Raw genomic sequence first — 27599 nt, 5'->3', positions numbered from 1 at the left:
ACCTCGAGTACAACACTTGATTAAATATGAACATTTAAAAACATTCACTTTGTTGTCATCCTCTATGGGAGGCGGTTAACTCGTCGGGCTTTAGGACCCCGCTCTGCCTGGGTGGTGTGCACGTGCAGCTCTTTCGGCCGCACGTCACGACCCTCAGGTGCAGGGCAGCGGACCACGCAGCACCGACCGTCAGGGACGGGGTGAGTGAAAGTGCATGTTTGTTCTCTTTTTATTGACTCCGTTCATCGACAGACGTGTCACCTCACTGCGACGTGTGGCCTTTTGTCGCTTACAAGGCTTTCTGAGAACTGTTGTTAGTCGCGTGTGCACTGAGGCTAACCGTTAGCCTGGCCAGGCTCGAATGTCAACAAGCCGTCAGACTAGCCCCGGCTAGCTGGTTGCTAGTCGCCTTGCTAATCCGCTGCACGAAGTAGAACAGTTACATGTCAGACGCATGGGAGTTTTCATTCAGAAGACTGTTCCCTGTTTCGCTTCCTGTTTGGCTTCTGTCACGAAGCACTCGGCCCACAGTTTCACTTCAACCATCGACGAAGCTGTTCAATGAGTTCCCTCCGGCAGCAGGTTTGTTGGTGTTCGTCTCCAGAGTCGCTGTTCGATCCAGACTCGCCCTGAGTGGTGTGGCGTAGGACTCATCACCTGTCAAACTAATGCTATCTGTTATCCTTTTAATGTAATGCATGAACCCCACACTGTGGTAACAGTTCAGTGGAGCCAGATTTGAAACACGTGTATACAAGTCGTCAGTCAGAATGACTGTGTCATGCAGTAAACATCACGGCTGTGTGGTGCAGACCAGAGCTGGCCTCCTCTACAGCCACAGTCCTCTGGCGGACATCTTGGTCATTCACCCCTGTCGCTGTGTTCCAAAACCTAGTCAACCATTACACATTTCTCTGATGGCTGTCAGGTTGAAGACAAAATACAGTTTTTTCTTCTTCGTCATGGTGATCTGCTCTGGATCATCAGCAACAACAAACCCAGTATATAGGTGTATCTTTCAAGAAAGTCAGAATCTATCATTTTCTATTGCCCTGTGGTGATTTGCATTTCTCTTTTGATTGTCTTGTTAATATCAATTATTGTTTTTCTTCATCTTTCTAGGTTAAATTGGCCCTGGTCTGCCACCTGGTGTGGAGAGCATCCCAGTGAGGAGGCCTTTCTGGATGGGAGGAAGCATGATGAGCGGGAAGAGCCTGCTGCTGAAGGTAATCTTGCTGGGGGATGGTGGTGTGGGCAAGTCCTCCTTGATGAACCGCTACGTCACGGACCGCTTTGACTCCCAGTCCTTTCACACCATCGGTGTGGAGTTCCTCAACCGGGACCTGGAGGTGGACGGGCGCCTGGTCACTCTCCAGATCTGGGACACAGCGGGCCAGGAGCGATTCAAGTCCCTGCGCACGCCCTTCTACCGAGGCGCCGACTGCTGCCTGCTCACATTTGCTGTGAACGACCTGCAGAGCTTCCAGAACCTCGGCTGCTGGAAGAAGGAGTTCATGTACTACTCGGACGTTAAAGACCCCGAGCGGTTCCCTTTTGTGGTGCTTGGCAATAAGATAGACATGGATCAGAGGGAGGTGGGGGAGGACGAAGCACGGGCCTGGTGTGAGGAGAACGGATGCTGTCCTTACTTTGAGACCAGTGCTAAGGATGACACTAATGTCACTGCTGCATTTGAGGCAGCTGTCAGAGAGGTTCTGGCTGCCGAGGACCAGATTGACCACGCGCTACTGAGTAGTACTATTGATCTCCATGGCAACCGCAAAACCTCTCGCGCGTCTTGCTGCTGATAGGTCAGGTGTGAATCCACCTTGTCTTAACCTCTCTGGCTGAAACTTGCCCGAGGCAGTTTGAGAGCCCGACATAGTATATTGTTTATGGTACACATGCTGTAGGTACAAGGTACTGAGTACAGTATCCACTAAAGATAATATGGATAAGATACAGCTGCTCTGAGGAGAGCGGAGTCGAGGATTTCAGCTGGTGTCTAAATTGTTGAATTGTGGCTCAAACCAAGGTACAGGCACACTGCACTCATCCTTTGTACTGTCTGCTTTCAGTAGTGTTGCACAAGGACATTTCTTACCCAGCTTTAGCTTTGTCCGCCTATGCAGGGCTTTTTATGAAAGAGTGCTTTCAAAGCATTTATTTTAATCAAAATCATTTTAATTTTAATTAACACACTGGAAGAGAGGAGATACCAGTCCTCTACTGAAGAGCACACTCTACAACTGCTCAACTATCTGTCCACGAGCTAATTTTACATGGTTTTGGAGGACTGACTACAACGTCGCCTTCTCTTTTTATAAGATTTGTTGGCAGTTGCTGGGGAGCTAATGGATATTCTGTGACTGTCAGTGACAGTGTTGCCAATCCTTGCAGATATTGTGGTTGAGAACTCCAGACATCAGTATGATGACCAGAATGATTTGAGGTACGAGGAAGTTTGATGATTGCTGCGCTCAAAAGATACAGTAGATGAACTTGTTTGCCTTCAATGGGAAGGGAATTGGGGTTTTGCTGCTCAGAGTAACAGCATCAGGTACGGATGATGTCTCTAATTCATTTGATTTGCTCTTAATATGCTCTTATTCATTTTGATTATTAGATCTATGACTGCACTACTGTGTTAAGGGGTCGACCAATAGTTTTTGTCAGGGCCTTTACTGATTATTAGTGATCAAGAAACCATTACTGAAACTGCAACAAATATACATTTGCTGTAAGAACAAAAAACTTGGTGTCAAAATTTAGAACAGCACAAATGCCTACACAAAACTACTTCTATATAAAGTCTGTGGACACCTGCTTTGGTGGGCAGGAGTTTTTTATTATTTTCTCCCAATGCATTTATATGATAAAAGGGGGATCATGTTGCTGTTCCAGACTTTCCGTCTGTCCACTTAAAACAGTTTCTAATAAACAGTAGCTCGGATGTCTCTTAAACCAAATTGACCTGCACGTATCAAAGTTTCTTCTCGTATCATTAAAGGTTTATTCAAGGTTCTGATGATGTCACTTGTAATTAACGACTCTGCCTCTTCCACATGGATGCGCGCATAACCGGATAAGATAAACCAGGGTTGACTGAGTGTTGATATCCAGCTTCATAGTACAGGTTATCAGTGTGATCTTATCTATAAAAATAACCTATCCTGGGTATGTTGACCTCGCTTTGTAGTACAGGCCCCTGGTAGACTAAAGGTGTTTTTGAATTTAATAGTTTTACAGACATGAACTCCGGAAAATGTATGGACCCAGTTTTCCAGATATTTTCCGCAGTTTACCGTTCACACATTGCGAACGCAGCAGGAGATTGTCCGAGTCAGACTCGTTCACACCAACAGGAGCATTTCTAGAACATTCTGTGGCATCTGGGTAGATCATGCAGGAGGCAAGACATGATGATACTGTAACTCCGCCGTGGAAAGCAATGATTTTTTTTTACAGTCATCAACACGGCCCCTCACTCACAGTTAACTCTCTGGAGATTCTCCTGCTGTATTCTCACAGTCAAATTTCCAGATATTTGATTACAATTTCAGGAAGGGGTCCAGACCTCAGTGCTATGTTCTTCATGACAGTGGCTAATTACTTGATCTACATTTAAACCTACTCTAGCTTTTCTCAAGCACTCATAGCTCTCTCCATCTTTTAGCCATATTCTCGCTAATTCCACAGTTATTACACGCTGTTCACATCTGCTAGTTGCTTAGCGATGGCTCCCTCTCAACCCACATCAACAAATTAACTTGTTCATAAGATTGAGACTCCTGCGATATCTGCTGCCTTAACCTGCGACGAACAGCTCTGCCCGGTCACAGGAGCTGCTCTTGTCTTTATGCTCCTCTGTGTGCATAGTAGCTTTCAGTGTCCATAGTTTACCTGTGACGTGTAAACGATCAGTGTTGTGGGCGGGATATTGATCGAGACCAGTGTGTTGACTGTAGACGAGAAGTGGCAGCTGCATCAGGACCAAAGTAGCACATTTTAAAATCAATTATTAATTAGATAAAGAAATAATAATACTGATAATTGTAAAAAAAAAAAAAAAAAGACAAAAAGAAAAGCTGAATACCTTATCGTATAATCGTCCAGTTCGGTAATCGGTCGACCCCTATACTGTGTAGCTGCAGGTAACAGGCGTACGAGTCAGGCGTCAGATCATATTTATTTCCCGTGATCTATGTAAATGGACTGAATTAGTAAATCTCAACGTTCAGAAATAATACTGCTGTTGTTAATAAACTGCTGTTTAGTGTTTCTGAGAAGCACATTTCCATCCATTTTTTTTTTTTTATGTATGAAATTTACATTTGACTTCTGTGTTTGATCAGGAGCTGAATACAGTTGGGTGCCGTGATATACAGATGAGGATATGATTATTAGACTTAACTTTAACTTCCATCATCATGGCATGTTTGTAATACCGAGTGTCTGCCTTGTGGCAGGATTAACATTCCAGTCCTTTAGCCTTGCTGATATATTACACACACCTTGTGCTGTCAGTCTGGTCACTCGAGTTCTCAGCTGAATGTGCATGAGCACAAGGATAGAGTTCGTCACTTCTCATGTGTGCATCACCTCTCCTGTCCATTCATACGGCATTGTGTGAAACTGACATTATTATTCTCACGTTTACTTGTGTTCATCTGGACAGTCCTTTACCTTTGTCTCAGTGTTCTTAAGTACAGGTTTACTTGCCACAGGTGCATTTGGATTTGTCTCTTTTAGCTGCTGTTGTCCAAAGGGCAGTGTTATTAACCTGTGTGGTTTAAGAAAATAATATGCCTGCTACTCAATTTTTTTCAAACTGAGTTTAACATGGTTACAATAGATCCGTATCAGTATTTCAGTTGCTGCTTGTATAGCATTTTATATTGTGTCTTCTCGAACAACCAAAGCTGTTGCCTAAATAAGGAAAACATTTTTTTTTAATGTTCTCATATCTTTTTTTCTGTTGTGTTGATGGTCTTGTCTTTTCTCAGCCCAATTTATTTTTTGGCTTTCAAGTCAAAAGTTTCATCATATTTCAGTACGCAAGCCGACTAATGGTGAAAATGACAATAGTTTCACTGTGAAAATGAACTTTGGGTACTCGCATATTTCTGGACCTTTGTTCTAATGTAGGTAATTAATTTGTGTCTGTGATCATTTTTAGGATTTATTAGATGTCTTTGAGCAGTGGTACTCACAGCTTCAGAGAACCTTCATTAACTGTGAATTGATTTGGACATTTTAACCAAAAGGAGCCGTTGGCTTATGTCCATTCAAAGCAAAAAGCAGGGCTGAAGCTTAAGTTTATCATTTGTCAGTGTTAATGTTTTCTGGGTCTCCTTACTGTACCATTTCAGTAAATGACCTGTTCAGATAATGTAGCCTATGCCACAGTGTTTACCTGTAACATACCTGAGTAACGAGTGTCTTTATGAGCTGGTAGCAGAACTCTGCAGTATGTTGCTCTCATGTTTCTGTCTCTTATATCACTGCAACCCAGTCTAATGTCAGTTTTTTTTTTATGTTGCTGTAATATTTATGAATGGAAAATGAATTTCTTTGGGTTGTCCATATTAATGGCTTATGTAAATAGCAAAGGGCATTCATTTTATAATTATGTACAAATGACAGTGAACGTCTGTTTCACTGTCCATGCTCATCCCACGAGTGCGATTTCAGCTTTGTGAAAGTTACTGTTCATCCTGATTGTGTTGAACTAATGGGCGACTTCCCTTCCTCCTCTTTTTGCACTACGGAGGATGAGACTGGCTGTGCCAACATGCTGGCAAAGCGTTGAATACCCTCCAGTGCTTGGCTACAAATAAAACATGCGGCATACCAAAAGGAAACACCATCTTGTCTGTTGTTTTTGTGCTGATGCCTTGAAAATCCATGAAAGACTGTGGCTTTAAAAGAAACTCTTTTAAGTTTGAAAACAAAAGCCTCCTTTAAACTATTTTTAAAACTAAAATAGGTCACTCAAATCTAGTAACTCAAAGTTCTCCACCTTTCTCCAGTCACTTCACCATTTGGGGGGAAAATGCACCTTTTATTTCCATTAATAAACTGCAATATTAAAATTAATGTCATTTTTTTCCCCTCAATTTTGCAGATCAGTAAAAATCAAGTCTTACATTTTTTCTCTAAAACACCTTTTTTGAATTCCATCACTGCAGACCTTGAATGTCATTGAATTACCAAGTATGTGTGAGACCCAGGAGACAGTGAGCACACTGTTTACACACTGTTAGTTCCTCTTCATTAAAGAAGAATATCAAGCATGCACTGCATTTTTATTTTCCCTTCATTAAAAAGAATATCAAGCATGCACTGCATACTGTGAAATCTGACCTAGGCAGACTTTTTTTCATCCTGTCTCCCTTTCAAAACACTTATTTTCACATCTGACTTAATGATATATATTCAGACATTGGTCGGATACAGAACATTATAGGAAATAAGCACAACAATATAGAGCTGTTATGGGTCAGTTAAGAACAACAACAAACTACACAACTGCATTTGTACCATTTCACAACTTAAGATGTAACACACAGTAGCTTATAGTTTAATGAGAACATAATAATGAAGGGAATCAATTCAACATTACTACCAAGTTGTGACGAAAAAAAAGAAGTAGGCTCCACAAAACATTTGTGATGTTTATCGTTGTAAAGCTCCTGCTGCAAAACTGGAGCCACTGTCAGGAGATGTCAGACGTGTTTGCAGGGTACGGAGAACAAAGCATCCCTCCTCCGTCCCTCTGCATCCTCCCACACAGGTCATAGCCTCCACTCTCCTCTCTCGCCCGGTGCCTCAGCTTCCTCTGGTACATCTGGTTCACAGCCAAGTGCAGGGAACAGTGCACCTGTGGCCACAAGAGGAGAGCATACAAAACACCTTACACACACCTCGGCCCCTCAACGTGGCAGGAAGCCAAGGATGCAGCGCCAGTTAAACACTGCGACACTACAACAGACTGCACTTTCACACAAACAGATTTTCTGAGCCACTCTGCGTAAAAACTTCAAAGAATATTCTCTTTTTTATTATCAAATATTACAGATGCAAAAAAAAATAATCATCAAACAACCAGCTGACAAATCCACCAATCACAGCTGGGTAAAGCTTCCACCAAATAGAACAATCTACTCATTATGTCACAAAAGGTTTTGCTAGTTAAAATAAAAAGTAAATTCTGCTAAAGTTAGTAAAAAATAGTTATACAATAACTACAACACAATTCCTAAAGTATTAGAAACAAAACAAAGCAGTCCTATCTCTAAAAGTACCTCTCTCATGCAGGGGGGAGGCGGGGGGGTCGCACCTCAATAATGTGTTTTGCATCATATAATATGAGGTCACCTCATAAGTTAGCACCTAGTGCTTTCGCCATCTCAAAATCATGAGAAACAATTTCAGACCTTTCTAGATCAGAACTAAACAATTATGTCCCTTTGTCAGAAAGAAACTCTTCAAGATAACCAAAAACTCCTTCAGCTCCATCGCTCTGAATCCATCATTTCCATTATTCGGGGGTGGGGGTGGGGGTCATGCAGCAGCATGTGGATGTGTTGTGTTGTGTTTGTGGTTGCTGAAGCCCAGAAGAGCTGCATTGTGGTCACAGAGAGGTCTAACCTTCTCTTTGACAGAAGACCCTCTCCCTTGACGTGTAATATAACCCTTGGCAGAGACTCGTAGCGCAGGTGGCCCCCGGAGATGGATCCTTATTGGCTGGCTTTCAAAACGGGCATGACTCCATTGTTGAGGCTTTTCTCCAGCCCGTGAGAAAAGTCCTGAGGTCAGCGTGAGACTGCAAATGCATGCTTGTCTGCCACCATGGCAACCAGATGTGAGGGATGGTAGCCACGGCAACCTATAATCCCTATTCTCTCGTAACAGCTGCATTCTGGCTGCACGTGTTGCCACTTGGTGGTTGTGTTAATTTATTAGTTGACTGTTATTATTTGACTGCGATGGGAAGCAGATATTAATTTCAGACAAGAACCTCGGCAAGCAACAAGAGCATTACCCTACAAATATTTCGGTGATGTTGCACTCGGATATACTGAAATAACACAGCAGAAACACCTCAATCACATGAAATATAACAGAACGAAAATACAAAATAACATGCTTACAACAAGTAAAAGTAAAAAATATAAAAGACAAGATTTCAATAGTCCGTGACCACAGGTAGTCCTGTGCAGATGATGTAGAAGATGATAATTGCAGTTTTCCCTTTAGAGCCCCTTGTTGGAGGTGAAGTAGTGAAAGAGCAGAGAGGAAGCTGGTGAGCCTAACACCGTGCGCCTATCCCCTTTCTCCCGAGATACCGCAGAACCGCAAAGTTATAGGTGGTCGACACAGTATAGGTCAGCTATGGAAGGAGAAGCAGAAACAGGAAGACTCAGAACAGAAGTGAACAGCAGAACACATCCAGAAACTCTACAATTCAGGGAAACAAAACTGCCATTGGTATTAATTTGAAGGCAGATACCGCCTGTATAACAGCTTCAGTAATGGACATGTGGGTAACCTGCTTTGAACTTGAAAATGTCCAGAGTTTGTCCAGAGTCACATATGACAAACGCAGGAGGGAGACTGGCTGAAAGCAGCTTATAATGGCTGCACTATTTGCATGAGTGGAAAGCACCAGACATGACAGCATTATTCTGACGTCTTTATCAGCTGAGAAGGAGGAACAGAGAGCAATAGTACAAGAGTCATCAGTCATGGAGGCTTGAGATGCCTCGCCGCCTACACTTTGACCGTCACTAAGTCACATGTGCCACAACACTATTGTTGTACCCCACTGTGGACGTGCGGCCAAATTGACCCTGGTTGAAGCGCAGTCACTCACCAGAGCCAAGAGAGTGATGCCCGCTCCGGCGAAGGCAGCAATGTAGAGGTCATAGGTCATGCGGTACTGAAAGGAGGAGATTTGCATTTAGCGGTTATAACACGTCTACTTTATTTCATGTCAGGTCAATTGTAAGACAGGAATTACTCCCTGGTCCTTACCTCTCTGGTCTTGCAAACAGTGGAGAGAGTCATACCACAGGCTTTCCCTGGCACTGCATTCCAGGGCAGGAGTCCTGTTGACATGAAAGAGTGTCTCATCACGCCTATTTATTACAGAGGAAATTAAAGTATTAAGCTACAAAGTTATTCTACATTTTATTTTTTTTATCGTCCACAAATCCAATGAATATACAAAAACCAAAAAACGCATTTGTCTGTTTTCTAGTGCGCTTCACTTTTCCAGCGTTGCCATAATTGTCCACTACACGTCCACTGTCACCTGCAGCCTTCACCCCAATCACACAGTGTCTACACCCCAATACATACAGTGCTTTATAGTCTATTTTACACTAAATTAGACCACAATTTACTATATCGTCACTATGCTGTATTGGAGAAGGTTTGAAACTAGAGGTCGAGACCATAAACTTCTCAGGACATGTTTACCGACGTAAAAATGAAGTGAAATCTATAGAAACTGACTTATTTTTGCAACCAGCAGAGTCGACCTCTGCTGGTGATTCGAGAGAATACAGGTTTTAGGAACATTGGCTTCATTTTATGGACCTGGTGATTACGTCCATTTTTATAGACACTCGTGATCTCCTCCATGTTTACTGTGGGACTTGGTTGTTGTATACATTTCTGCATTACTGTTGCCTGGAGTGGAACAGCTTGTTGTAACTGTTGGTTGTTCACACACTTGTCTAATCTCTGGTCTCTAGACCGTGGTGGGAAAAATGGTGAACCACGGTCTGCAGGCACTTCTTTTTGGAAATGCAGCTTATATCTGGCTTTGGCATCACAGACAATACTTAGTATTAGGATCAGATTGTTTTGTTATTTTGGTATATAATACCATTAATATGACAGTTTCTTGTTACCATATTGTCTTGCATCAACACAGAGCTGGTTGATACTCGCTGGGGTCTCAGTCAGGACGTCAATAGTGTGGCAGGTGGCATCCATGTTGTAGAAGAAGTAGACCGGCAGGGCGGAGAAGGCAAACACCAACAGCCACAGCACAGCTAGTACATATGTCATCACTATAAACTGTACAGGGAGAAAGCGGAATTGGCATTATTAGTGAGCATCATCATAATACACTGATTCACAAAAGTAATTTAAGAGTGTTTTTTATATGCGCAGTGAAGCAGAGACTTACTTAGTGACCACATTATGTTTTTTTCTGATTAGTTTTACTTGTTATCTCACTCTCTCTTCTCCTCGTCTTCAGCCCAACCCCTCCTCCCCATCCCAAAACCACTCAAACACACACTGTATGCTTATCTTTTAATGTCCCCAAAGGTTTTTAGCAGCCTTAAGATTTTCAGCTCAGCACCCACCAGGGAGTGATATTTGTATAAATCCCATCCAATCTCTCCAAAACCCCTTTACTTTTCCCACTCTTGGCCCTCTCACCGAGGAGCTGAGGCAGCGACCACACATAGTGCTCCTGAACTCTCCGAAGGTTTGCTTGGCAGCGCTGGTGGTGTAGAAGCCCTCAGCCAACAGCACGATGCAGTAGAGGAAGAAAAAGGAGGCCAAACCATAGATGACATACTGGAAATATTGAATGCTGAGAGGGAGCGGGGATAAAAGGAAAAAAAACAGTCAAAATTCAGGGTTTAGGAGAAACCATACCTTCAAAATAGAGACTTACAGCCCTAAGAAAACCCCTCATGAGGTTAAAAAAGATTTGACTAATGACAGAAATGCGCAATTTGACTACTTACATGTAGGCAAGGGTGATGTAGTCCTGGAGGTTACGAGCAAAGTACGTCTCGATGAGTCTCTCTGTCTCTGTGAGTGCCTGGTGCCCGCAGCCGCAGAAGAGGGCGATGCCAGAGAAACACAGCAGCGTGGCGACCAGGGAGAGGTACGGCACGCCACCCAGACAGCGCATGCAGCAGTCATAGCAACCTGTTAGCGCCAGGAGAATGAGGACACATCATCATTCAGTGAATCCACAAATAAATAAAGTGACTCACTGCTTCAGTACTACTAAAAATATTCAACAGCAACTTTTCTACCCAGAAACATTTTTCCTACAATGAGTTTGGTGTATCGTGCATTTTTTAGTAGTGTGAATAACACCAGCTTTAAGAAAATGTAGCCATGCTACAGTGCATCCAGGGCTGCAACTAACCATTATTTTCATTATCGATAGTTTTTTAGTCCATAAAGTGGTGAAAAAAATTTTAGTTTACTGTTGAAGAGGGGCAAAGAAACCACAACATATTGACATTTAAGAAGCCGAAATCATATGAGGAGGAGTTTTTTTTCATAAAAAACATTTGGCGTTGGCATTTAGTAGATGATTCCTAATCGATGAATCGCTATGGATCAAGCTGCAGCTGTAAACACTTTAGTTCACTAAAGATGTGCATTCTCCCTTGCAGTCACGTGATCTGTTTGAATTGGACGCCAAGGGCATGGGGATGTGTCTGCCCTGACCCCGGCTCCCACCCTGACTCCATTCACCAGGCAGCGTGCGGGAGTGTGAGAAAAGGGGGGAGGATGGAGAGGGGAGACAAAGTGAGGACAGAGAGAGAGAGGCTGCTTTTGTGACCGCAGAGACATCGGCCTTTGTCCCCCTGCATCATGGGGGTACAAGGGCCACCAATGTCAAGCAAACAAAGGCCAGAGGTACCTCTACGCCTGACACACACACACACACACACACACACACACACACACACACACACTTCTGTGGAGACTGCGGGGACAAGAAAATGATAGTTGGGAGCTGTCTGTACTGGAAGACGATGGAAAAAGGAAAAAAACTAAACAAAGAAAATTTGCACACAAACAATGCAACTGTGTGCATGTGTGCCAACAGTACACACTTGCATGCAGTGCATCTGCATGCGCACACACAATGGAAGCAGACTGACTGCAGCTGGTACCAGTACAGTAAACACAGATGGCAGGAGGGGCGAATGGACGGCTGTGTGTGTGTGTGTGTGTGTGTGTGTGTGTGTGTGTGTGGCAGACAAACTGTGATCACTCTCATTCAGAGAGCAGAGGGAGTGTAGCCAATAACAGACAGTTAATGTCAGTATAGTTAAAATAGAAAGGAAGTTAATCAGCGCAGGGCACTTACACTAACTTCTATGCTCACAAAGAATTACACAAGTTATGCTGCGTTCCATTATCACTCGGAACTCGGACCCCAGAAGTCGGGGTGGGGATTTTTTTCCGACCTCCCGAGTCACAGTTCCATTTGCAATTTCCCACTCGGTGGTCGTAAATTCCGACTACCGAGGTATACTGGAACGCAGCATTATGCACATAGTTTTTAACAAGCTACACTCCTCTGACCCACATCACACACACACACCTGGTGCACCAATCAACCAATCACTGACATCAGCCGCGGACGCGCCCTGGTCCTCCGCAGCGCCGCGGTCAGGCCCTGTGGTTCTGCAACAAAATGCAGAGCCGAGGCCGAGTTCGTCTCTTTTAAAAAAAATTAAAAAATATATATATATATTATAAAAATAATACAAAAATTGAGAAAGATTGCAAGCGAAAGCAAATGCGACAAGGCTCCTCTGAAAGTAACCGTGCCATCTCAAGCATGAAATAAATCTCATAATATCGGCGCAGCATCAGCCGGTGAGTACAGCCGACCTCTAAAGTGACAAAAATAAACTGAACAACTTCTGATGCCGTCGCACGGTCGCATTTATCTCAGCAGGCAATCACTTACCACCAAAAAGAAAGAGCAATTTTGATTATAGGAAGTTTTTTCTGCGTGCGAAAGGTTAATAAAGTTCGATTCTGGTGGCAGGAGATTCTTACCCATGTCTGGAAGGATGCGTTCACGACCCGTTGGCGACTTGCTGCTCGCACTCTGCAGCTGGTCCACTGATGAGATGCGCGACTCGTCTCCGGCCCCCGTATATCAATCTCAACTCGCTTTCTGTTCCCCCAACAATGGACAGAGCCGCCGAGGACTTGCGAGTGCAATCTTAAAGAAACAATGTCGCTTTTCAATGAACTTCGAGGCGGAGAATAATGAGCAGCTCGTAGTTGGTTCATTGTCGACGCACGAGGAAGAAACGTTCGACTCATGCGAACGCCGAAGAGGGAAAGTGATGTTGTTGTTTTGTTTTTTTCATCCCATGGAAAAACATAAGTTCTCTTGTGAGTTGGCCAGTCCGACCCTGGGGCTTTCAGTCCCTTCTTCTTCACCAAGGCCTTTGTGTTTTCTTCTTCAGCTTGACAAATGAAACCAAACGAGAAACAGCTCATGAAACATTCACAATGCTTTACGTCTATGAAGAGTGAATTTGATTTGGCTGCATACGCTGTAATAGTAAAAGTGATATAGGATACTGCTTTATCTGTTCTTTCTTTAAATGTGCCTATAGTTTCTAAAAAAAAAAACAACAGCAAAAAAACAAGCTTCAAGTGGCATTCAAAGACCACGTGAATGTGGACAGCACAACTGAAAGTCAAAGGGTGCCTAATGGATTGTTGAGGGACAAACAATGTTATAATTGGACTGGATTGTCATCTGCGATCATGCAACCCCTGACATGAAAAATAAAGTCCACTGGGGATTTTGGTAGGTATCAGTTGGTTTTGTTTTTGTCCATGTCAACCCATGCGACCTTATAACCCACCATCAAAGGTTCGCGCTAGAGGAAAGAAAAGAAGAAGAAGAGAGAATTTGATTGAACCGTCACTGATCCCAGGCGACCTGACTGTCCTCTGATTCATCTCCACCCTCTGGCAGAACACCAGGAATAAATACAAAGTCCGACTTGGCTTCGTCTGTGTCCATTAGATGGCAGACTTTCTCCTGCCACAGCAGCAGCAGCCACATGATGATAGTCTTTTTTTTTTTTTTTTTAAACAACAGAAGAAGAAGGAAAAAAAAAAAAGCTTTGTCAGAAGGAAATTCCAAACATGATGCCATAAAAACCACTCTGGGTTATTGTTAGACTTTTTCTTGTCAAAATGTCTCCTTTGAAGCACTGCAGTCGGCCTCTTCTTTCATATTAATGTGCACATGTTGTAATCTAATGGCATCAGTTATTCCTCATGCAAAGAGGCTACTTTAATTTGTAATATTGTTATGGGGGGGCTCTTTATTTTTTCTCAGTTAATGGAGTTAGTCTCAAAGTACAACCCTATTAGATTATTTATCTTTTGAGCCGCTAGCATGCAAATCCTTGGAGAGACACTGCTCATGTTATACAAGCCGTGTTCTCCACTAACTAGCTTGTTGTACATTGTGTTTTAAAGGCTGTGGCTCCTGGCTCCCCTTCTGTTCCCTTAACGCAGACGTATCTTGAAAAGATCACTCAACAGCTTACGATACCTTTAAAAAAAAGTTTTTCTTTTGCAAAATGCTCAAGAAATTACAGTGCCCTCTCTCAGTTATGTGTGTTAACAGATTTGTGAATACATTTTACCCTGACTCATTCATCACTTAACCTGGTTCGATATCTTGGTTGTTCTGCAGCATGCAGCTGTGTCAGTATGTTGCAGTGTTTTGTAAAGATTTCTTTGGACGCAGTTTGTGATTTCCCTCCAAACATCTGCTACCTAAACAAGGCGCCTGTTGCCTAACTGGTTGCAGCACAGTTGGTTTTCCTGCCTTTTGGGTGCGATCCAGCCTCAGTGGGTGAGAAGCAGTGCTATCAGGTAACAGGTGTGAGCCGGTGACTTGAGATGTCGGTGTGCTTTCCCTTTGCCGCTTCTCACCTGTCCACGGCCACTGTCCGCCTCCTGTGGTTGTCTCAGAGCAAAGCTTCTTCTTCAGCGACTTTCATCACCTCCCCATCCGGAGGAACATTAAACCCCTTTTGTGTGTCTAAACACTTGAAACTCCCCATCACTCAGTTAGAAATCTGACAAAAGCCCAATTAACTTAGAAGACTGGTGCTTTAGCAATGCCTTGCTATGAAACGTTTTATCTTAGAGTGGGTAATACTGTGTTAATCACCGGTGTCAAATTCTGGTGTTCAACATTTTTTCTGATCTAGAAACTTCAAATAATTCACTAATCAGATGACCTTTTATTTGCTTTGTTGGTAGCTTTACAGGGATCTTCATCAGAAAATGGATCAACTCTATTTCCACACAATTTTGTTGACAAATGTTGGAATACACTGTGTCAGAATAACTCAACAAATGTTATCATTAAAATGCAAGAAGCTTTTCCCATTTACTCTGAATACATTTATTTCACGGGCTGCGTTCATCTTTGACACTGTATGAGTAAGGATTATATGCATCGCTTGCTTTATTCTGTTAGTCATCAGAGTAATATTTGTCTTTGTGCCTGAGTGGGATCTTATTTTCCTCAATCTGCCCCCTCGTCTTCTTTTGCACTCGTCTTCTCCTCTGTTTCAGGTGTAAAACCATTGTCACCAGAAGCAAACATGCGGATGCCAGCATTAAACCCACTCCTGCTAGCAATATCAGCCGAGCAGACTTAGGAGTCTCCATTTCACACATGGGGGCCCTTGAGGGGGTTTGAACCAATTGACGTGTCCCTGTCCAGGTGGGTGCCCTGTCCAAGTGACAGGGCTCTACGCTCTCATTGACCAACAGATTGACCCAGACAGTACTATAAAGAGGAATTGGTTTCCCCCCATCCCTGACCACAATGAACAGGTGATGCATTCCCAGGTCCTGCTGTTGAAGTTGCTGAGCTAAGGTGATGTTCCCTGACCTTGGATCCACCTGGAAGGGGCTGCTGTTTTGCAAAGCCTCTGGTGCCACAACAGTGTATGTAATCTCTGAATTCAGCCCAGAGTCCTGATCTATGGCATAGATCTTTGTCACCATGGAGCCTGCCGTAGCAGAAGGAGAGACAGTCAGGCATGAGGAGTTGCTGCTGGGAAGGATTACTTTTGGCTGGTTGTCATTGATGTCCTCCACAAAGATAGTTACCCTGGCTGTGGATGTCAAAGCGAGCGGGTGCCCATGATCGCTGGCCAGCAGGTAGAGTTCATAGTGCTCCTCTGTCTCGCGGTCCAAGTTTGTGGCGGTGCGAAGTGTCCCCTGGGTGTTATCCACAATAAATGGTCCACTGCTGTTTACAACATGCAACTCTGTGTTCCCATTCTCCCCTTCATCTGAGTCTGTCACCCCAACCCTCCCCACATGGGCAAATGGTGGCACATTCTCAGGGATGAAAAAGATGAAGTGAGGGGTTAGAAAAACAGGTGCATTGTCATTCTGGTCGAGAACACGAATGGATACTGTGGTCACGGACTGCAGGGGAGGGGAGCCGCTATCTCGTGCAAACACAGTGAGCTTGTGAACACCCTGCTGCTCCCTATCTAGAGAGGCTGACACAGACAGTTGACCTGTCACAGGGTCAATGTTAAAGATGGTAGATGTGTGTTTGTCCAGACTGTAGGTCACCCTGCTGTTGTAACCGCTGTCTGCATCTGATGCTGAGAGCTGCAGCAGTGACATCCCTGGCCGGTTGTTTTCCACCACCTCTAGCTGGTAATGTGGCTGGGGGAAATGTGGAGCATTATCATTGACATCTGCCACCGACAGCCTGATCACATGCCTTGAGTTTATGATCGTAGACGCCTCACCTGATCTCCCGCGGACTATCACAGAAATATGGTGTTCTCTTTTCAACTCATAGTCGAGGGGCTTTGATGTGGAAAGCAGATATTTGCCATTCTGGGGGCTCAAAGTGAAAGGCACTTCACCCTCAATGGCAAGAGATGAGCCTTTAAAGCCGCTGTCACCCTCAAGCTCTAAAACAGCTAAGACGGTGGGGGGCTGGTTCTCGGGTAACACCATAGTCTGGTTTTGATGCTCCACTATGAACCTGATCTTGATCGTCAGCTCTTGGGTCGCCTTGGGGAGCACAGATACAGTAACCTGAGTGTCTGCTGGGGGGCAGTGGCGGCCGCTAGCTAACAGTTTTAACACCAGTTCCTCAGAGTTGTCACTTCGGAGGTCCTGTGTTAGTGTGATGGACCCAGTGAGGCTGTCGAGGCTAAAGAGCTTCTTGGCCTGCTCGGAGACTTTGGGACTGAGGGAATAAACGATGGCAGCATTAGGGCCTGAATCGGGGTCTGTGGCTCTGACCTGAGCCACCAACATGTTCTTCGGGGAGTCTCCGGGGATGGTGACATTGCGCGGGCTGTCAGGGCTAAAGCTTGGACAGTTGTCGTTAACATCTGTCACTGTGACTTTTAAAGTTGCCGTAGCACTTAAAGGGTCTGCGCCGTGGTCGGAGGCCACCAGCATCACCTGATACTGCTCCTGAGTCTCTCTATCTAGGGCTGCTTCTACAACCAGCAGGATGAATAACCCGTCGTCTTCGACTTTTAAACTGAAAACTCCATCAGAATATTCTAGGCGGTACTGCAGCTCTCCATTTCGACCGACGTCCCTGTCCTGAGCCTGCTCATCCAATAAGAAACTGGTCCCTACAGCCACGTCCTCAGAAATCCTCAGGTGTATTTCACTGTTTTCAAAGTGAGGCGCATTGTCATTGATGTCCGCAATGATCACTGGAAACTGTATAAGGTCCCCCGAGGGCCTGACAATGGCATAGTGTAGAATAATGCATTCCTCAGCTTTTGTCTCCTCCGGGCAAAGGGCCTCGCGATCCATCCTTTGCTCCGTGGTGTAGAAATTCCCTGTGTTTTTGTCCATCCACAGGTAGTCCTGGGTCAGGAGCTGGTACGGGGGTGGAAAGTGTTTACTAAGTGATCCGACTTGAGTGCCAGGTTCCTGTTCCTCTGGGACAGAAAACTGGACAGAACCACATATGATCTGCCTGAGATGGACCAAGAGCAGCAGATTCTGATGGAGAAAGAAACAAACTGTGAGCAGTACTCTTTATTTTTTTTCATTTTAGGCAATGATTTGGTAGACATGTTGTTGCCCTTTAGTCTGACGAGAAGTTTTTCCAGGTGGTTTAAACTTTACGCCTCAGTGAGCACTTTAAAAAGCAGACTACTGTACAATCAAGGTAATGTGATGCCTCTCACTGATCCAACCAGTTACACTCACATACACATAACACACAACACACAAAGGCTAACAAGAATTTTTCCTTCAGATTTTCATATATTTGAGAATCATGTTTTTTTTAAATTACACAGTCAAGAATAACAGTCCAGTTAAACACACACACACACACACACACACACACACACACACACACACACACACACACACACACACACACACACACACACACACACACACACACACACACACACACACACTCTCTCTCTCTCTCTCTCTTTCTGAAAAACAGAGACCATCATGAGACACCTGGATAATCCTTGCATTTGACTCACTGACCTGCAGTAGTCCGGCCCAGTTCATATTATCTGGAGTCCCCTGACCCATTGCCCTCACACATGTTACCCAGGTTCCGCGGCAGCGAGTGAACGCCGGGGAAGGGGCAGCAACCTAAACCTGCACAGCTGAAGGCATGATTCATCACACGTCCCTCCTACAACACTGAGCCTACCTTGAGTGTGAGACCGACGCAGGAGGAGTCGGAGAGGAACAACAGGTTTACCTGCATCACTCGGACAAATGTTATTATGTGGAATGAGTAAGCATCAAGCCTATATTATGTACATATCTTGCCTCTGAACTCCTGCCATACCAAATGTGATTACACACCTATTTTTACTGCCACACCTGCCACACGTTTTTCTCGTGTTTTAATTAGCTGACTCATATTTTTCACTTTAAAAAAAATAAATAAATAAGGGATGCACCTGTGTTAATAATGCTGTGTTAACAAAGCACTTGAGCACTTAAGGTGCTTGGGGCCTTTCATTAGTCTTTAGGTAATCATCAATGGTGGACAGAACGAGTACTCAAGTAGCATTTCAGTACATTTCAGAAGGAAATACTGTATATTAGTACATTACTAATAATGCTTCTGTACCTTTTTACTATATCAAAAGTTTGACTTTCACTTGTAAGGTATACTTTTTAGTAGATTACTTTTACCATCACTGGAAATGGCAAAGCGTCTGCTCAGCTGCTCTGTTGTAGTGGACGGTACATCAGAGCGCCCTCTATCGATAGAGAGAAGTACTGCACCACTTACAGCTGAATTTTAATATTTCGCTTTTGTTTTGAAATATGGAGAAAGAGCCCCCCCTTTTAGTACTTTTACATTCAGGCTACTCAAGATAGAGTCAGAAACTTCGGTATAAAAAGACTCAAACAAAAATATGTTGCAAAATAAAATAATACAAAAACAACATATCCTGAAAGATTGCATTACTTTGATACATTACTACACGTTGTGTCCGGGCCTCTACAACGTACGTGGTTTGATCGCCACAGTTTTACGACCTCCTTTAAAGCTCGACTCGGACTATATACACGTCTCTGTAAAAACCCTTCTGTTGCCAACCGCACAAGTGCGACGATCGCGATGATAAATGTCTTGTGAATAAACCACCAAACGAGGGGGAAATTAACTTTCAAAGTCAACACAGTACGCGTGGAGGGGAAAACTGCGAGACTCGACCGGAGTAGCTTATTTCCGTCTGTCTCACTTGCGTCTGATTTTCCTTTTCAACTTTCCACTAACCCCCACCCCCTCCTCATCCTCCTCCTCTTCCTCATCCTCCTCCTCCTGCGCTGTGATTGGGTGGCGCTCGGGTCCCGCTAGTCGTGCGTCTCCGGAGGAGTTTAGAATAAAACTACAGTCCTGCCCGTGAGTTTTCAAACCGATTCCACGGACCCACACACACTCACACACACACACACACACACACACACACACACACAGCCTCTCGGCGGCGTCTCCTCTCACTGCTCCAGCATGTCCTCAGACTTTACCGCAGGTGAGTCCCACGTCTGCTTCACCCATTAGTTTGAAACTATGATAAAGTCATGGTGATCACAGGCCCGTAAGAAGCTGCTGCCAGCAACAGTGTAATGCTTTCAAAAAGTATCTAACACCTATTTTACTTTCCACACTTAATCCTTTTATTACATTATTTATCATAAAATGATTTTGTTTGTTTTTCATTTTAGATTTTCTACCTCCTGTTTTCCTATGTGGTGGTATATTTTGCATAGACTACATTGCACGCATTGATGTTTACTGTACATGCTCTTGCTGTATCCTGCAACATTTCATATATTTTTAAAACCCATTCTTTATAGGGGACTGCTGAAGCTTTGTTTGAATAAATATATATATATATATGTGTGTGTGTGTGTGTAAGCCTGTAATGAAATACATTTCTGATAGAATAGTGTACACACCCAGGTGTGTTGATCCTACACTGCTTCTGTTACTTTACGATTGTGTATTTATTAAAGAAATGGTCCAAGGTGTTGTCCAAAGCACATAATTTAGATTTCTATAATATTTTTCAGACCAGGTGTTTTTACAGCGTGCTTGGTGTTTTTTTAATGCCTTATGGGCTGTTAGGTTTATTTTCACACAAAGTTCTCTGACACAGCCCATTGAAACAAACTTCAACTGCAGGCGGTCGCTTTTCCCTTTTAATTCTAATTCTCACCCACAAGATATTTGTAAACTTTTTATATTTAAATCTCCTGAACTTATATATCCAGGGCTTTTAAACTTGATTTGACCTTGCTACTTTGATGTTCAGTTGTATCACAGAGATGTTTAGTGCCGGTCGCTGCTCCGTTGGTTCATAAGAAAGAACCCTCATCATCTTTCAGTGATGTAATGTGAATTCCCTCCATCTGCTGTCACATTTTCCACAGACGTGGAGCTAGAACTGGGCGAGCTGCTTCAGGAGTTCCAGGACGTGGTGGAGGAGCTCAGGGCCCCATCTCACAGCAAACCACACGCTTACCAGCGCATCCTGCGGGAGGCCAAGAGTCGCACAGGGCAGGGCGAAGACAGCGGAGTTGAGGACTCTGATTACAGTGAGTAATGAACGAACAGCGTGACTGTGATTACGATAATGTTTCGTACAAAGCTTTGGGAAGGAAAGACATTATTTAATGCATCATTTGCTGGTATGAGGGCCCCATGGGTGTCATCCGAGGCCCTTTATCAGCCCAAACTGCCGCCGCTTGACACTGTTAATTTGCATGAAATTAGTGTTACAAGGGGACACTTCCCTGTACACTTTTCCTAAATGGACTGTTTTGTTCATGACAATGGAAGTGCACTGGAATGAACTGCATTTATGGGAAACCCATCTTTTGTAGTTGTTGGTTGTTGTTGCTGCCGTTGTGTTTGTCGGCGCTTATGAGATGAAAGAAGAAAGTGTGCGTATCTGCTCCCATGTGTCGTCATTATTGAAAGTATTTTGGCCCCCTAATGTTTCAACAGGCAAGCCGCTTTCAGAAGCTGTCACATGGGAGCCGCTAACAGTGAAGGCGTTTACCTTCGCTTTACTGCGTGTTATTATCATTTTGTGCAACTGCTGCATTGTGTTGAAATTACTGTTGTTGTTGTTGTTGTTGTTGTTGATCTGCATTGGAAGGCCTCGGTGCTTGTTTATTTCCCCCCGCTCAACCCCCTCCTCGTCTCCCTCTCTCTTCCCCCCAGGCAGTGAAGCTTCTTTGGGAAACAGTTTGAACACCAGCGAGGAGGAGCTCCACACAGCAGGCATAACGCTGGCCCCGAAAGGTACCGGAGGCTCCCATCAGCCGATCTCTATCCGCATAGCCCTGGTTCTTACAGTGATCACTATCACTTTTGCTCTGATCACTATCACAGCCACACAAAAACGCTCTACATTATGCTGGGAGCTCTTTTGTTTTTACACAACAAAGCTCCTGCCACAGTGTCTGTGCCCCCCCTTCCACTCTTTTTTAAGTCTCTGGCAGGGGTTATTTGTGCTTATGGTGAGTGTGTGTGTGTGTGTGTGTGTGTGTGTGTGTGTGTGTGTGTGTGTGTGTGTGTGTGTGTGTGTGTGTGTGTGTGTGTGTGTGTGTGTGTGTGTGTGTGTGTGTGTGTGTGTGTGTGTGTGTGTGTGTGTGTGTGTGAATGTAAATGAATGGGAGCTGTTGCATTTCGTTGCATGCAAATGCACAGACATACCCGTAAATCTCAATGGATGAAAACAAGGAAGGCGACCAGGAGGTGTCTGTGTTCAAACAAAATACCTCTCTCGCAAATTTACATCCCGGTGGGATCCATCATGCTGTCGAGGTCTTACAGCGCTTAAGATCAGCTTTTATCTCGGCTCGGTTTGTTGAAAAGAAGCTGAAAATGTTTTTGCCAGTCCAATAGCAGTTTGGTTCATATGTAATTCTGGGACTTAGATTAGCGCTCAGCTTTTGGTCCAAAGGAAATACCACTGTACTGAGCTGCATTTCTCCACAAAAATGTTCCATGCCGTTTTTCCTTTTTTCTATAGTTTCTCAAATTCCTTTTCGTTCTGCGCTCTTTTTTTTGCAGCTAAGCTGGGAGACACAAGGGAACTTGAGAGTTTTATCGACATGTTGGACCGGGAACTTGCTGGTGCGTATTTAAGAGAATTACACCCCCTATCACTCAATCTTTGCTTTATTCCTTTTGCACTTAAGCTGACAAGCCCGAAGGCTGCAGTGTTTAAATGTGCTGGAGGCTCCATGTTTTGTTTCACATAGAAAAACAGAGTGCATACTCGTAGCCACCTTGTTCCTCCCCTGTACTACCCCCCTCGCCTGTCAATCTCTGAGCACCGTTTGTGTGTAAATGCCATGTCTGGGGACTGAGGTGGACTATCTGCACGCCCTTTAGTAATAACAGCATACTTGACTACATGAGCATCGTGATCCTGCTATCAGCTCTAAAGCCGTGGTGTTTCAGAGGTCAATGAGCACATACATGTCCCCGAACACACACACAGCTACAAAGAACAGAACATGCATTCTCAGATATCAGCGCTCTCAACACAGAGATAATTAATGTTATGAATTAATTGTCCCCCCCCCCCCCCCCCATACAAGGCTCTTTCATTAGTCGCTGCATGTTTGTTTGAGTGTATAAATATGAGCTGTGTGCTTTTCCTCCTCTTCTGGCTTCTGAGCTTTTGTGGTTTCCTCAATCCCGCTCTTGCAGAGATGTGAGCAGAGAGAGATAGCGAGCCACGCACAGGGGGGAGAAACAGGCCGGGGGCGACATGGCTGGCTACTGCCGTGCAGACAGGCAGATCTACACCAGAGCAGATCTGAGGGAGCAAACGCTCCCCTGGCTGCTCCTGGGAAAAAAGGTTGGCATCAGAAATGAAAAGGGCGCGCTCCAGTCCAAAATGCAAGAACACCCTCAGACCCTTGGCGACGCCACGTCCATCCAGCAAGACGACGTCCCTTCAGCATCAGATCCAGGATGTGTAACATATTCTCGTAACTAGACGAAGCTTCCATCTGTCAGGGCGTATTGGGAAACGCTGCCTAGAGTATAGGAAGCGTGTTTATGCCAGATTGGAAAATCCTGAGTGCTAAGCCAGTAAAGGGCCCTAAATCCTCAGTGCCATATATTTTTTTTAAAGGATGCTGATCTTTATGTTGTGAAGAATTACAGATCGCACTTTAGTTGTAAACCAATTCCAAATCCAAAGGGTCCAGATCTGCTGTGTGATATCAATTGTCATTTTTATGCTGACCTTTCCAGTGTACAGTTTTTGTGAATATTCATGTTTTAATATAAATTGTTGTACAGATGAATGCACATATAAATAAAGCTACATTTTGAATTTATTTTGTACTGTACTTCATCATTTGTTGACATACACAACTGAATTTATTAAGATTAGATTAAGAAACATTGCTGTGTAGAGCCATGTTTGACTCTACACACAGTGTTGAAGTTTTTCATTTATGTTAAGAAAAGAAAAATCACTCCTGTAACGACAACAAATTACATTGTGTGCGCCTACACCTTCACTATCCCCTGAACTTGCTGTTTCCTAGTGTCACACCACATGTCTCAGGCGGCCTTCACCCATTCTTCTTTGTTTGTTTCTATGCTTCCTGTATGTCTGTTCTGGTTATGCTTTGAGTTTCACTTCTGCCAACTACGATCAGGAAACGCACATTTAACTCAGAAACCATGTGAGGACGGCCTAGAGAGGAAATGCGTCAGTTGTGCTGTGAGAAACAATGCATTTAGAATTTGTGCTGTAACTCTTAAGCGCCGCCTCTGACGTCATTGTAACTTACGACCACAAATCAGGAGGAAGGAAATTGTCCTGCTTTGTTCCCCTGTGAAAGAAAGTCTTTGTACTCACCTCACTTGACTCTTCCAATCTGTCTCTTCCCTATTGTCAGAGCAACACGGTTTAGAGAAACAGACAAGGTGAATGTTGTGGTTGGTGTAGCGAAGTGGGTTACACCTCTGACTTTGGTACAGAAGTTCGGTGCCCTTAATGCTACCTGCCTTGACGATGATGAAGTCGTCTTGGACAAAAGTGTCAGCACAATGAACGTAATGTATGGTGAGATGTTTCACTGTGACAGACATCAGCGGTATGATCCAGCTGAATTTTTACACCATTAAAGGCTGAGGAACTACAAGCGTTAAAGAATGAGGAACTACAAGCGCACCACAAATCTTTGAACTGAATCCATGCTTCCTATCAGGGGTAGCTGTGGCTCAGGAGGTAAAGCGGGGCATTCCACTGATCGGAGGGTCGTGGTCGATTCCCCAATGCCTTTAGTCCGCATGTCAAAGTGTCCTCGGACAAGACACTGACCAGTCAAATGTAGCATGTAGTGTAAAGCGCTACATTAGGGGCCTATCAGACTATAAAAGGTGCCCTAAAAATGCAGTTCATTTACTTACTATAATCAAATATTGGATTCTGGTTTCAGGGTGGTCAAAGTGAAGGAAAAGTTTTGCCTTCTGGAAACGGAGAAGTCAGGGTCCAGCAGTTTATTGAATCGTTATGGTTTAAATCCCCAGACAGCTTGTTGATACACCTAGCCTTCCATACCACCGGGCCTATAGTGATATATTGTGGATCGACTGCTGATTTTTGACATCATGTCGGTAGCACCGACCGAAAGGAAACAAGGCTGGACATTCAAGATACAGCCTCTTCTCTGTTTATGACTCCTTAAGAGACACCTACGCACACAGAGAGTTCAGCTCTTCTCTGAACTCTGGCCAACTATTTAACCCTGCTGACCGGGATGAGAGCTCGCGCCGGTCTGGGGGATGGAGGGAGAGGAAAGGTGTAGTAGTGAGAGCAAATGAGCTCCAAATCTGACACTACTGTAAAGCAAAGAGGGAGTAATGGGAGCAGAAAGAGACCAAACTGAAAATGAGTTCAGACAACAGGGAAATACACAGGGGTGGTATAAAGTAACCTGTTCCTGCTGTGTCGTCTGTTCCACTCAGGGAGAGGCGGGGATGATTGATTGAGGCCACAGCTGTTACAGCATAATAAAAAAACCATAAAAAAATGTTTCTTCTGCAATGACGGAACCTCCCTCAAACGAAGGGCACATCTTGTTTTCAGAGACTGAAAGGTGAGGAACTGCAACAATGCGGGAAACGTGGCGGTGTGTAGTACAGATGAAACTGAAAGGCATTCGAATGGAATTCCCACTCCCACGTTGAGATCTGTATCTCAGCTGGCTCTTGACATTACTGCCACACTCACCAGCTCTAATCCCCGCTGTCATTTCATTGTACACGAAAAGTCACCGGTAGAATATGATGCTGTGTGATTTTTATTAGATTGCTCTTCAGTGGGATCAGACGCAATATATCAGTTTGACTTATGGGAACACCTTCCCATTGTTTACCCGCTAATTACCGTATTTGATTGGCAGCACACTGAAGTAAGAGGCCAATGTGTTAGCCAGTCGCCTAGTTTAGATACGACAGGGTAAATGATGAATGAACTGAGTTCATTAGCTGATAAATTAAAATGAATTGGTATTATGATGAGAGAGTGAATGGTCTTAAGAGATGAAGACGTAATAAATACCATGTTGTGGCCCCTCTTCACCTATAGACTCAGGCATCAGGGGTAATAAATGTCACAGAGACTTTAAAATCTCTGCCCACAATGCGGGCTTGTTTTAAACTAGTTAGCAAGCTAATGAAGATGTAATTGAGTATAGCAGAAAGGAGACACGTGTTATTATCAGACAATGAGTAAATGAAGCAGAGATACGGCCTGTGCAGCGAGGCTATCATGGCCGAGACGAGTGCAGCATGCAGAGCACGCAGTGTTCTGTCATCTGCCTGATGAGAGACCGCGGCCATGCCACTCCCCTGAGAGAGCTCCCCAAATGGTCCAGGCTAACAACGCTCTCCCAAGGAATTAGCCGGCTCAACCACCCAGCACACGCACACACACACACACACACACACACACACTGAATCGTCAGTGGGTCTTACATAACTGAGGTCAGTTCCTGAGCCCGGATCAAGGACACAGATCACTGATTTGTTTTTCTTGCGGAACTCACAAAAAGGCCGAGCGAGTTGCCTGAACCATAAAAAGGGACTCGATGGAGCGCTGTGAAATAATGCCTCTCGTGTGGCATCGCTTCAAAGTCGTCGGATCGTCATGTTGGTCCGTAAATAATGTAAAACTCTTTCTCAGCTATTCTGATATTGTGACATAGGAGGACAGTTAACACTGATATGGTCTGCAGCGGCGACGGCAACAGTGTCATATAGGTTGACCTCTTTTTCCGCCACAAGGCCAGAGTGGTTCTAGGAATGGCAATGTTGCCTAAGGGACAAACGGTAGTTGGTCCATTGCTTTCATTCTCAATTTGTTCTTTCGTCTCAACTGTTGAATCATCGGTGTTGAAACGCGGGACAGAGATTCATGGTGCTCAGCGGAGAAATCCTGAAGACTCCGGTGATCCCCTGACTTTCCTTTTCGAACCACTGAGGTTGACTTTAGTGTTTTCTGAGTGAAATGTCTTGGCAGCTTGGAATGGACTGCCATTGAATCTGGTACAGAAATGTGTGTCCCCGTCAGGGCAAACTGTAATGGCCTGGGAGATCTCCTTACTTACCTTTAGTTATCTTCAAAACTAATGACACAATTAGTAGTTCAGCATTACTTTGCAAACGTTAGCTCAGATGGTTTAACAGACATTACACCTGCTGTCAGCAGGCAGTTAGCTCGAAGCACCACTCAGGCTAATTCCAGCCTCACAGAGCTGTAAACATGGCTGCAGAGTCACAGACTTGTTTTTGCCCTGCAAAAATATTCGTGATATTTTCATACGAATGGAAGAGTTTATGATGCAAAATCTGAACTTTTAACATTCAACAGCATCAGAAGACTTTGCTAACTGGAAGTGCTGCTTGGGATTTAAAAGTGAAGCAGATCCATTATGCAATATCCAACGAAAAGTAAATCTCCAAACATTTTAAACTTCTGCAGTGGAATCACTTAAATGAGTAATTTTGATTTCTGTGGTTGCTGTCACGTCAAACCGAGAGTCCCCCTATATGGTCATTTCCTGTTTTGCTCTCTGAATACAGACTTTGCACAGTGGCAGGAAACCAGTGCAATTCCTTTCAGAGGATTTCATTCCCAAAGAATGTGACTCATCCAGCATTCCTTGCACTTCAAACGAGCCACTACTTCCCTGCTGACTGGGATTTCTTGATGCCGTTATTTCAC

General features: G+C 44.1%; 4 protein-coding genes across 6 annotated transcripts; 2 read left to right on the top strand and 2 right to left on the bottom strand.

Annotated features, from left to right (window-relative positions):
- Positions 1-1122: 1122 nt before the first annotated feature.
- Positions 1123-23697, top strand: si:dkey-27i16.2 (regulator of cell cycle RGCC-like). 2 transcript variants are annotated; one of them, XM_035649704.2, is made up of 7 exons: positions 1123-1226; positions 17698-17863; positions 18419-18607; positions 20764-20928; positions 21560-21640; positions 22415-22477; positions 23060-23697. In XM_035649704.2, the coding sequence occupies exons 3-7, from the start codon at positions 18589-18591 to the stop codon at positions 23065-23067; spliced, it is 336 nt and encodes a 111-aa protein (XP_035505597.1). In that variant the 5' UTR covers positions 1123-1226; positions 17698-17863; positions 18419-18588; the 3' UTR covers positions 23068-23697. The 2 variants fall into 2 exon arrangements, with proteins under 2 accessions (XP_035505597.1, XP_047190359.1); XM_047334403.1 differs by lacking the exons at positions 1123-1226; positions 17698-17863; positions 18419-18607 and adding an exon at positions 19725-19862.
- rab9b (RAB9B, member RAS oncogene family) lies at positions 1185-5864 on the top strand. The gene has a single exon (XM_035649702.2). The coding sequence runs from the start codon at positions 1185-1187 to the stop codon at positions 1806-1808; it is 624 nt and encodes a 207-aa protein (XP_035505595.1). The 3' UTR covers positions 1809-5864.
- plp1a (proteolipid protein 1a) lies at positions 6258-13269 on the bottom strand. 2 transcript variants are annotated; one of them, XM_035649700.2, is made up of 7 exons: positions 12847-13269; positions 10776-10962; positions 10462-10618; positions 9924-10092; positions 9040-9113; positions 8879-8944; positions 6258-6883 (listed from the first exon to the last, which is right to left on the bottom strand). In XM_035649700.2, exons 1-7 carry the CDS (start codon positions 12848-12850, stop codon positions 6719-6721), a joined length of 822 nt encoding a protein of 273 aa, XP_035505593.1. In that variant the 5' UTR covers positions 12851-13269; the 3' UTR covers positions 6258-6718. The 2 variants fall into 2 exon arrangements, with proteins under 2 accessions (XP_035505593.1, XP_035505594.1); XM_035649701.2 differs by lacking the exon at positions 6258-6883 and adding an exon at positions 7037-8395 and having other exon boundaries at positions 12847-13260.
- Positions 15055-18583, bottom strand: pcdh20 (protocadherin 20). Its single transcript, XM_035649699.1, has 2 exons — positions 18349-18583; positions 15055-17841 (listed from the first exon to the last, which is right to left on the bottom strand). The coding sequence occupies exons 1-2, from the start codon at positions 18394-18396 to the stop codon at positions 15310-15312; spliced, it is 2580 nt and encodes an 859-aa protein (XP_035505592.1). The 5' UTR covers positions 18397-18583; the 3' UTR covers positions 15055-15309.
- Positions 23698-27599: the final 3902 nt, after the last annotated feature.

This window comes from Scophthalmus maximus, chromosome 9, assembly GCF_022379125.1.
Source record: "Scophthalmus maximus strain ysfricsl-2021 chromosome 9, ASM2237912v1, whole genome shotgun sequence".
Classification (NCBI taxonomy): Eukaryota; Metazoa; Chordata; class Actinopteri; order Pleuronectiformes; family Scophthalmidae; genus Scophthalmus; species Scophthalmus maximus.
Note: the sequence above shows the minus strand (reverse complement) of the source record. Positions and strands in the feature narration are given on the sequence as shown.

Excerpts from the sequence above, each read along its gene's own strand:
- si:dkey-27i16.2 (XM_047334403.1), top strand. The coding sequence starts at position 19,841 with ATGTCCTCAGACTTTACCGCAG. Across the intron at positions 19,863-20,763 it reads GTCCTCAGACTTTACCGCAG|ACGTGGAGCTAGAACTGGGC; the intron begins GTGAGTCCCACG and ends CATTTTCCACAG. Across the intron at positions 21,641-22,414 it reads CATAACGCTGGCCCCGAAAG|CTAAGCTGGGAGACACAAGG; the intron begins GTACCGGAGGCT and ends TTTTTTTTGCAG.
- plp1a (XM_035649700.2), bottom strand. Across the intron at positions 10,619-10,775 it reads TACATCACCCTTGCCTACAT|CATTCAATATTTCCAGTATG; the intron begins GTAAGTAGTCAA and ends GCTCCCTCTCAG. Across the intron at positions 9,114-9,923 it reads TGTTGATGCAAGACAATATG|GACTCCTGCCCTGGAATGCA; the intron begins GTAACAAGAAAC and ends TCATGTCAACAG.
- pcdh20 (XM_035649699.1), bottom strand. The coding sequence starts at position 18,396 with ATGGGTCAGGGGACTCCAGATAATATGAACTGGGCCGGACTACTGCAG. Across the intron at positions 17,842-18,348 it reads ACTGGGCCGGACTACTGCAG|AATCTGCTGCTCTTGGTCCA; the intron begins GTCAGTGAGTCA and ends TTTCTCCATCAG.
- rab9b (XM_035649702.2), top strand. The coding sequence starts at position 1,185 with ATGGGAGGAAGCATGATGAGCGGGAAGAGCCTGCTGCTGAAGGTAATC.